The following is a 10,673-nucleotide window of genomic DNA, read 5'->3' as shown; positions in this document are numbered from 1 at the left end:
TTCAAATCCTCATCACTACTTTTCATTGTCTTACAGGATAGTATAATGTAATAATATAAAAATAAAAAACTAACACTAATGTTATGTAGCTGTAATGTTTATATCGCTAAAGAACAATAACAGAATATAAATGATAACTTGAATATTATTTATATCGCTAAAGAACAATAACAGAATATAAATGATAACCAATATTATTTTATATCACTAAAGAACAATAACAGAATATCAATATTATAACTTAAATATTATTTATATCACTAAAGAACGATAACAGAGTATAGGCTAAATGATAACTTGAATATTATTTATATCACTAAAGAATAGTAACAGAATATAAACGATAACTTGAATATTATTTATAAGCTAAAGAATGATAATAGAATATAAATGATAACTTGAATATTATTTATATCGCTAGAGAATGATAACAATACAAATGATAACTTGAATATTATTTATATCACTAAAGAATGATAACAGAATATAATTGATAACTTGGACATTATTTATATCACTAAAGAATAAAAAATAAAATGAAGACTTGAACAAGGCTCGAACTCACAACCTCCGAATCATTAAGCAAGCACTCTACTGCTACCCTACAAGACGCAAATATATATGTAATGATTCCTAGTTCCGAAACTGTTTCTACGAGTATCATGTAACATCACCGTGACCCAAAGTGGACTTAGAAAATATTCGTTGTTCACGAATGAGGCCACTTTTTTTTTTTATAGCTGTACAAAAGTTTGAATATAATAGAGGGTGACTCGATTAGCACAAAGTCATACTTGAAGTTGGTAAGACTGTGATACTGCCATACTGTTTCTTAGGCAATGCCATTTCAGTTGCCATAAGGCAGAAGACAGGAGAGCATCGTGCATTCACAGTAAATAAATTATTGTTGTGAAGCTGCACGTCATTTTCAACTTCGGCAGCATGATCTGGTTCCGTCAGCCCATGATGTGAAGATATGGGTTGAAAGATTTTAATCAACAGGTGCTACCCTGTGCAAGAAGCGTCCAGGACCAAGAAGAAGTGTTCAAATGCCAGAGACGTCCAAGCAATTAATGTCCACAACGTTCTGCACTGCGACCTGCTGTGTCATTAAGTGAATCTCGCTGCAATGTGGCCAGAATATTGCCTTCAGAATTAAAATTACATTCGTAAAAGCTTCAGGCCATCCAACAATTGCAAGTAACTCCTGCTGAACTGTTCTTAGCAAAATTTGAAGAAAATGAATATTCATTGCTGCATTACGACAGCTTTTTGGAGAGTGTCTCATTTCAAAAAATGGCAGCATGACTAGTCCCTGCAGTGTGAGGTTTTTTGGGGGATTTTTAAAGGATCTTATGTATGCTAGTCGTCCTCACACCCTAAATAAATCAAAGGCAGGATTCGTGACAACATTGCATCGATTATCCAAAAAGTTTGTTGTGCAGCTTCACAACAATCACTATTTTTACTGTGAATGCACAATGTTCTCCCGTCCTCTGCCTCATGGTTACTGAAATGACATTGCCTAAGGAACAGTATGGCGGTATCACAGTCTTACAAAGTTCAATTATGACTTTGCACTAATAGATTCAAAATTTCACATTCCCGCACGCCACCCTGTATATTCAAACACTATTTCAATACAGAATATAATTGTATTGTTAAACTACACAAAGAACCTTACGATTCCCTTGATGATACAGACCTCTAGTCTTTGCAGGAATCACAGTAATGTATTTTGCATGACGACAGTCAGAAGGTCATATTTTTTTAAAGCGAAATAACATCTAATTTAAGTTTTTTGTGCGAAATAACATCCAAATTAAGCAAATGTTATCCTAAATTTAAAATCCCTATTAATAAAAGTTATATGTGTTGGTTGAAATTGCCACTGTTCATGTTGTACACCATAGAAAGTATATGGGAGGTTATTGCTTTCTATGTCGCACACTGCTTGCCATGCATGCAGTTGCAGGCAGTTTATCAGCCCAGATCCAAGCCAAATACTGTGTAAAATACAAGTGGCTTTAAAAACAAACAATGAATGGGTCCTAAAATGGAATCTCCACATTTCTTCCTTGGAAACACGAAGATATTATTTGAAAAAAATTACTAATCAAACTTAATCATAAACAGTGAGCAATTAACATTCAATAGAAATCCTAAATTACTGGTCACCATGCTTGACTGAAAATTATTATGGAAAGACATATATATAACATTTTGCAACAATGTATAAAAAGACTGACTTTTGAAAATTATATCAAACAGACAATGGGGATCAGGCACTTTAATTATGATATAATTCTATCTTGCATACATCAGAATAAAATTAACCTACGAATTTGAGATATGGGGCAACACACCTACACTCATACAAAGAAATAAAAGTCTGTAAAAAAACTCAGCACACTTTCTTCAAAATTCCCCCCATGTGAAGTGAATGCTTAATCTCTGAATCGCTACATACAAGAAAGAATCCACATAACACTTAAAAAATTGAAGTCAACAATGCACCATTCACTGCATAACGTGTTTTGTCTCAAACATCAGACTTGGAGCGCAAGCAATTTGTTTACATTTTCCAGCCATTTCTGAGTACGAGTGTAATACAAGAGCATTTTCTTCTAAAGTCGACTCTAATAATTCAGCTGTTAGATACGACCTCATGTCTGACCCTGTTTCATCTTTAGTAAGTTATGTTACACTTTGTTTGGGAACTAAACAGCTTGTTTGAAAGCAGTAATTACCGGTATCTAAATCTGAAAATAAATTTGCTTGGACTGGGGTGGTTACGTTAAATCAGCCAAGGCCACGAATTTGCCTAAAAAAGCTTTCTACCAAGTCTTGAGTTAAAAGTTTAGTCATGTTGTACGTTAAGCCAGGTTCTTTACTGTCTTCATGAAGGCCAAGAAGTTAAAGGGTAAAGTTGCCTAATTCCGTGATACCCCTAAATCTGTGATACATTTTTTCACTGAATGTTACGGGATTGAGTATCTTGCTAGGAAGTTCATCGATGTCTCAAAAGTAGGTGAAAGATGCACTGTTTCGAGAAAGATGTCTGGCTCTATGGTCAAATGGCAAAACTTTGACTGACATTCAATTTAAAAAAAGTATCATGGGATTAGGGGTATCACGGAATTGGACAACTTTACCCTAGATATCAAAATGCCTTTCTGGAATGGAAGCAAGCTTTTCTCTCCTATAACTCTCATATTCAATAGTGTCCTTCACATCATGCAATATTTCCTTCCATTTGGACCAAAGTGTAGAATCAATTCCAAAAGCCGAATTCATTGGATAAGATGTAGATGCATAGGGACATTTGCTGTTCATGATATCAAAGAAAATGTTCATCAACTCAAAACATTTTGCAGTTTTTTCATTCCCACACAACACTGCTTTGGAGAGAGTGCTCGAAGAAAAAAAAACTTTAGCAGAGGCCACTTTTTGTCTGACATTGTCTTTCAATGTCAATTCTGGTTTTAATCTATGGTAAAGCCTCACTTCTCTTTGATCCTTTTTTAACACATCTAATAATATACACATCTTATTTACATTTATTACTGTTCCATCTTTTAAACTAAGCCTGCTATCAAGAAAGTGGTTCCTCATTAATTTAAAATAATGAGGCTTATCAGCAAATAGCTAGGCTAGCCAAATGTTTATATTATCACCACATGGATGCACGAAATTGAGGTCTTCTATTGATATTGATAATTCTTTCCACAGCCACCTAAATCTGAAACTATTGCACATACTAAAATTCCGCAATTTTTTATAGCTCAATTATTGCATTAAATAACAAACTTTTAATCATTATTGTAGCAAAACTAAAATAGGCTGTTTCCAGGGTGAAAGCAAATCTCTTGCAAGAAACACTTGATATTTTGAGTAGCCCAAGAAACCAAAATTTACTCAAATTCAGCATGATAACTTATGTTGCTGTCAGTGTGAATTTCATCAAATCTGAGAATACAAATTTTTTATAGCGGAGTAAGGTTGCCAGATTTGTTTGGGATTACCTGCAATATGTTATTTGAGATACCAGGATAACAATAAAATTTACAACAACATCACCTTTTTAAGATAGCAGGGGAAGGAAGTAGAAACCCGATTTTTACTCTCCAAAAATAATACGACTTTTCTGACAATACTCTTAGAATTACTGCCCTCGAAATGTTATTAGATGTCCATTTTATTTTCTTATTGTCAATAATAGCATGTAAACCTATTTGGGTTTCCCATAAAATCTTCTTAGTATTGTTTTAAAATATCTGAGATGTCTCTATATTGTTAGCTTCTATTTTGTTGCCGCTTCTTTCTTTACGGAAAGCTTCTGTTATACACTGCTTTGTCAATAAAACTCTTTCTATTCTTCATTCCTGATTACACTCTTTTAACACTTCACTGAGGAATACTATTAAATTATTTAAATTAAATAAATAACAACTTCATTGACTTATTATTTAAACTGTAGTGTTATTTTACCTGACTGACTAGTTTTGTTGTAGTTTCCATCATCCTCTGAATTCTAATGAGTTCCTGCACTATCTTACTAGTTCCTGTTCCTGCACTATCTTCTGGGTTCTTGTTATGGTGGGTAAGATGTATTCATGAATGATAATTCATTCATTCATAGTGTTCTGCCCAAGGGCAGGTCTTTCACTGCAAACTCAGCTTTCTCCAATCTTTCCTATTTTCTGCCTTCCTCTTTGTCTCCACATATGATCCATATATCTTAATGTCGTCTATCATGTGATATTTTTTTCTGCTCCAAACTCTTCTCCCATTCCTTCCAGTGCATCCTTCAGTAGGCAGTTTCTTCTCAGCCAGTGACCCAACCAAATCCTTTTCCTCCTCCTGATCAGTTTCAGCATCATTCCTTCTTCACCCATTCTTTTCATCACAGCTTCATTTCTTATTCTGTCTGTCCACTTCACACATTCCATTCTTCTCCATATCCATACTTCAAATGCTTCTATTTGTTTCTTTTCACTTCGTCACAATGTCCACGTTTCTGCCCCATCCAATGCCACACTCCACACAAAGAACTTCACTAGTCTCTACCTTAGTTCTGTTTCCAGAGGTCCGCAGAAGATGCTCCTTTTTCTATTAAAGGCTTCCTTGGTCATTGCTATCCTCCTTTTGACTTCCTAGGAGCAACTCATGTTACTGCTTATAGTACACCACAACTATTTGAAGCTATCCACTTGCTCTACTGAATCAATTAGAATTCGCAAGTTTACTTTCTTTATTTTTCTTCCTATGACCATGTGGTCTTCGTCTTGTTTTCATTCATCTTCATCCCATACTACTCACAGATCTCATTTAGATCCAGTAGCATATCATTTAGTATCATATCCTCTTCTGCTAACAACACCATATAACATCAGCAAATCTTACGCACTTTATTTTTGTTCCTCCTACAATCACTCCTCCATGTTCTGAAAACAGTTCTTCAATAAATCCTCCAAGTAGATGTTGAACAGGGTAGGTAGGTGATAAAGGGTAGCTTTGATGTACTCCTTTCCCTATTTCACTTCCTCCTGACATTTCTTCTCCTATCCTGATTTTGACTCATCATTTCATATAAAGATTACTGAACAGCCTTCTCTTTTTCCAATCGACACCAATTTTCTTTTGGATCCCATCAGTAATGTTGCATCGAAAAGGGTGTGAGTTCTGAAATTCAATTGAGTGTTGAAGACATGTTGTGAGTGTGTTTTTATTTTAGTTTTTTGTTACCAGTACTTTATTATTATTAATTTCAATTCTTTTCTCAAATAATTTCATCCTACAAGGCTTCCACGCGTTCCACAGCTTCTAAACAATTTTCTCAAATGGGATTACATCTTCTTAATAAAATTCATTAGCCTATTATTATCATCATCATCATCATCATCACCATCATCATCATCATCTTCATTTGCATTTTCACTGAAACTGTTTTTCTCTTTTCGAGGTTTCTTGTGACTAAGTGTGTGCAGACAGTCTAAAATAGCTTATCTGATCGTCCATTTGTTATGTTGATTACACTATTTCTTTCTGATTGTGCTGTGTCACTCACCTTATCAATGTTACAGTTTGGAACTGCTGTTTTCTTCAAAACATTTTTCTTTGGAAATCCTAATAGTCTATTTTTCATGTCACCTTTATATAACCGGTAATTATTTTTATACTATCAAAATGTTCACTACAAATACGAGCACTTTTAGTGTTTATCACATCTATTTGCTTGCATTTTATTTCCCACTGCTTACAAATAACCAGCTCTTTGGGAAAAGAGCGACAAACTATACCATTGCATTTCATTTTACACACATAATTTGAACATGTCGCAACATTAAAATTCACCATTTTAAATTTGAGTTAACACACTGATATTAAACTAACAAATTAAACCTACAATAAATTCACATGTGAACACAATGCTTGAGAGCATCCCAGTGTACTGAATGACCACGTGAGCTGCCGAAACAATCTGTACCTTGCTGACGTTACAGCAGCTCTAGCTGGGTGGAAGAAGCGCCACAACAGAAAGCGAGCCCAACCCTTACATTCTGTAGCCCTGCTTTTTTCGAACAATAATTAATAGAGACTCAATGCTAGCAATCATTCTTTCAACATTCTTTGTTACTGCACACACTGTCGATGAGTCACTAGATTTCAGAGATTTTTGAGCATAGAGTTATGAGCACTGGGTTGTGGTCCTCTCGTAGCCCCGATCTCACTATGTGATTTTATTTGTGGGGAAACTTAAAAAGAGAATAAGTCAAACATAAGAGAGGAACTAAAAGAAAATATATCAGTCAAGAAATTGTTTTAATCACATCTGAGGAACTCATACATGTTACTAAAGAGAATTTACTGAAGAGAATTTTCTACGCAGATGTCAAAAATCTTCGCTGATAAGGGTCATCATTTTCAACACTTTTTGTAATACAGGTAAGTAAGTGCCAATTATCAGTTTGAAATAGGAATTAGCCTAATTATTTAGTCTTTCAGTGGGCCTAACAATAGGTTTATATTGTGCGTTATTATACTGAATGCTGGGTTTACAGTGAAGAACCTGGCCTTGGACAGAAAACTATGAATGAATGAATGAATTAGCGGCAACATTGGCTTTCTTTTCCCGGTTGCAACATGAGTTATAGCGTAGATAGGCCTACGAAATGGAGTCTAATGGACCTGAATGCTAACTGCTCAGTATTTTGACAGATGGTAAGATTATTGCTGCAAGTTTTTTAACACCACAGTACTTTCTATTCATCATGTTAGTATCTACTTATAGAAACAAATAATAATTATAATTAAGCTATAGTACATATATCCTTGAAATTATTTTCAAAGTTCATTCTTTTGTTCATTCTATTTTGCTGCTATCACTGTCAGTGGAGATAGAATAAAGATATGTTTACTTATTTTTTGTCATCACCATCTCACATTACTAAACGTATAATGGCACTGAATTTGCAGTAAATGCAAGAAAGGCTAATACACTTGATCTATTTAACTAAAACTTACCTGAATTTGATCGTGGATTATCAAAGAAAGATCCCGTAAAAGAACCCCACAAACTGGAGCTCATTGTCATTCTGTTTAAACCGCTCGGTGCATCTTTCCGTGATTGCTGATCAGTGTCTGTACTCGATGATTCCACTCTGATATGTTCACTTGACAGATCAACCTTCTCTTTCTCCTCCCCACTAGATTTTAAACCCCAGGACGCAAAAAAATTATCAGTATCATCTTGAGGACTAACCGGAGATGTGGTTTTGCTATGAATAATGGAATGGTTCTCTTCATCTTTGATGTCTAGTGCTTTATCTATAGTTTTTTGGGCTTCTTTCAAAGCTGATTTAGCAAGGTTAGCAAATCCAGTTGCATCAAACCAACTCATCGTGTAGGGCTATACATGAAAGATTTACACCTGAAAACAAATATTTAATAATCACAATGTTGTAACGTCAGCAAACTCGGCTTATATAAATTATACTCTTAATACACAATTACGAAAAGCACATATTCGCCAAATTAAAAGAAAACTATATGTAAGCTTCGTTACCTTTAAAAATATATAAAAGCATTTTTAAAAATGTTCTAAGATTCTTCTAACAATATGCAAGCAGAAGACTTCATCTCTCAAGGCGACAAATTTTGTTTACCAAAAATAACGGGTAACAATAATGCACTCAATCAGCTGATATATGACACTATTCATAAATGTTTACGTACATGCAATCGTCGTTTTAGGTCGTTGTTGTTGACTACATAAAGAATCACATACTCAACTAGATGGAAACTACAATTACAGTTAATTTACTGAACAAAACCGGTAAAAATAATATGTGGGGGGGAAAACACCCCACACGTTTTATTTACAAAATACAATATACACAAGCAGTAGACGGCTCATATACCGGAAGCTATGTCATCATAGTCCGTAAAGGTAAATATATTTTGCTGAAATTTCGTTTCATTAACGATATTACAAATTAATTTTGAAACAGTCTATTATATTATTATTTTCCTTAAGATTCTTAGGTTTCATATTCAAAGAAACGAACAAGTCATAAACAACAAAATGAATGTTAACTTGATTGCTTACGTTGGAGGGAATAAACGTTGACACTGTCATTAATAATAATTTTATTGTAAATGAAGAAAAAGTTATTTTAAAAGTATTATGAAACTTATTGTGTACATAAAATTAAGAAAATAAGCCAATATAGTAATTACATTGATACATTTCATTGAACTAGGCATGATTGTGCTGTCAGCCCATGCCTGCCCCAGTGGCGCAATCGGTTAGCGCACGGTACTTATATGACAGTAAATGTGAGCGATGCCGGGGTTGTGAGTTCGAGCCTCACCTGGGGCATAATTTTTTATACATTACTACATTTATAGTTCAAATGTGATGACATAAAATGCCGATTTTTTTATGTCTATGATTTCGCAACTATAATCAATGTTTCAGCTTCATTTACAGAAAGATTTCATACCGACAATTTGTCACAGAAAATTATAATAGGCCTATTTTTCATTTTTGTCACTTCATAAAAGGAAGCAATCATTAGGTGCGTGCATTATATCTCTGCCTGTGAGTGACAGTTAAATTTCAAGTGACTTATCTTGGTCATGGGCGTGAGCGTATTGAAAAGCATTACAATGGTTTGCTATCTCTCTTCCCTTCATCGCAAATGTGACATTGCACAGAGACAAATATAACTTAAAATAAAAGATCTATAGATGCACATAAGATAAGATTACCAGATTCTTTCCACAATTTCCGAGGACAGATATTGATATATGAAAAAAAAAAAACTACCTTCAACATTTCTGATAGTTTGCCATTCACTTATATTGTTTTACACACCTTAAAGAATTAGGTATACCGGTACTCACTCTATGTACAGATTAAAAATATTCATTCTATTTAACTACTACCTTAAACTTCTGGTATTTTCAGAAGAGTGAATTCTGTTCAGCAGGTCTTCTCTTTAGGTATCCCTTGTTTGCAGCAAATTCCTGCCAGATTATGTTGAAGTTGATTAAAATAGTAAGCATGGCTCGAACAATTTCTAAACTCATTCCGAATTTTTTTGAATCTCCACATGTTCGAGGAAGAAAAAATTTCCTTCACTGAACATTAGGCTACTTCCAAGAGATGTGGAATATGTCGATCAACTCAGAGAAAATTTAAAAAATTTCACTCCATTTTGAGGAAAGATCAGTATTTACTTATTTCCACTTTGCTATTATCTCTGAAGTCATATTTCTTCAAGCAAGATATTATTTCATCCAGATCAAGTCCAACTACATTGGAAGAGAAATAATGGAATCTCTCTTCAAATTTTTCTCTTTCTGATCCGTTTGGGTATGGATAATATTAATTTATTATTATAAAGCTATTGTGATAGTAGGGAAAATTTCTTGCTGGTTATATTATGATTAAAAGATGAGAGTTTCCATATATATCATGACAAACAACAATGCATAATCTGAAGGACAAATGAAAATCGTAAATGATTAAAATGGCTACTACAAATCAATCGCTGGCATGTGTTCTTTGGTATACTCTGAGAGGATACTAAATTTGAGTGTTAAAAGAGTTCAAAGGGAATTTCGACATGAGTATGGTGTGCGTAATGTACCTAAATACGATTTCATAATGTTGTGGTATCGAACATTTGTAGAAACAGGTTCTGTGTTAAAAAACATGCAGGAGGTCGCATGCGAAACCCAGTACGAGAAGCAGTTATCTCTTGGCTTGGTCCCCAAACTCCCCAGATCTAATCCCTCCTGACTTTTTCGTGTGGGGTTTTGTTACAGACATTGTCTATTCATAGAAACCCAGAAACATTGATGATCTGACAGTAAAAATTACTCAAGCTTTTCAATAAATCACCCCTCTTATGTTACAATTGACACCGGCTGGATTGCATCACCATTATGAGTTGTGCAGGGTGCGCAATGGGGGTCATGTTGAGCTCTAAGGAATCTCCCATCTTTCAGTGTTGTATGCACAAAGTTTCAACAAATAAAGTAAATGTTTTACAGTGTTTTTATTTTATCCATACCCAAACAGATCACCTTGTAGTTATTCATCACCAGTCACACTAGTCACGCTGAGCTAACATGTCATAGCCTTATTAACACACAGTTTC

General features: G+C 34.4%; 1 protein-coding gene and 1 non-coding gene across 5 annotated transcripts in view; one reads left to right on the top strand and one right to left on the bottom strand.

Moving 5' to 3' along the window:
- The window catches only part of LOC138713642 (TATA element modulatory factor-like), a 76,043-nt gene extending 67,667 nt beyond the window's left edge, over nucleotides 1–8,376 (bottom strand). For 3 of the 4 annotated variants that reach the window (XR_011335964.1, XR_011335966.1, XM_069845897.1), the window contains exons 1-2: nucleotides 8,069–8,205; nucleotides 7,528–7,933 (exon numbers count right to left, since the gene is read on the bottom strand). Coding sequence is in view for 1 of the 4 variants with exons in the window: in XM_069845897.1 (XP_069701998.1) it covers nucleotides 7,528–7,903 (376 nt within the window). In the remaining 3 variants the exon portion in view is untranslated. Of the gene's footprint in view, nucleotides 1–7,527; nucleotides 7,934–8,068; nucleotides 8,206–8,238 lie in introns of those variants that run through there. The other variant, XR_011335965.1, reaches the window with a different exon arrangement.
- A 416-nt stretch (nucleotides 8,377–8,792) lies between these two features.
- On the top strand, nucleotides 8,793–8,884 carry TRNAI-UAU (transfer RNA isoleucine (anticodon UAU)). Its single transcript is given in 2 exon segments — nucleotides 8,793–8,830; nucleotides 8,849–8,884. It is a non-coding gene; the product is annotated as a tRNA-Ile (tRNA).
- Nucleotides 8,885–10,673: the final 1,789 nt, after the last annotated feature.

The sequence above is a fragment of the Periplaneta americana genome, chromosome 14 (assembly GCF_040183065.1).
Source record: "Periplaneta americana isolate PAMFEO1 chromosome 14, P.americana_PAMFEO1_priV1, whole genome shotgun sequence".
NCBI classification, from domain to species: Eukaryota; Metazoa; Arthropoda; class Insecta; order Blattodea; family Blattidae; genus Periplaneta; species Periplaneta americana.
This window is presented reverse-complemented; position numbering and strand designations above follow the sequence as displayed.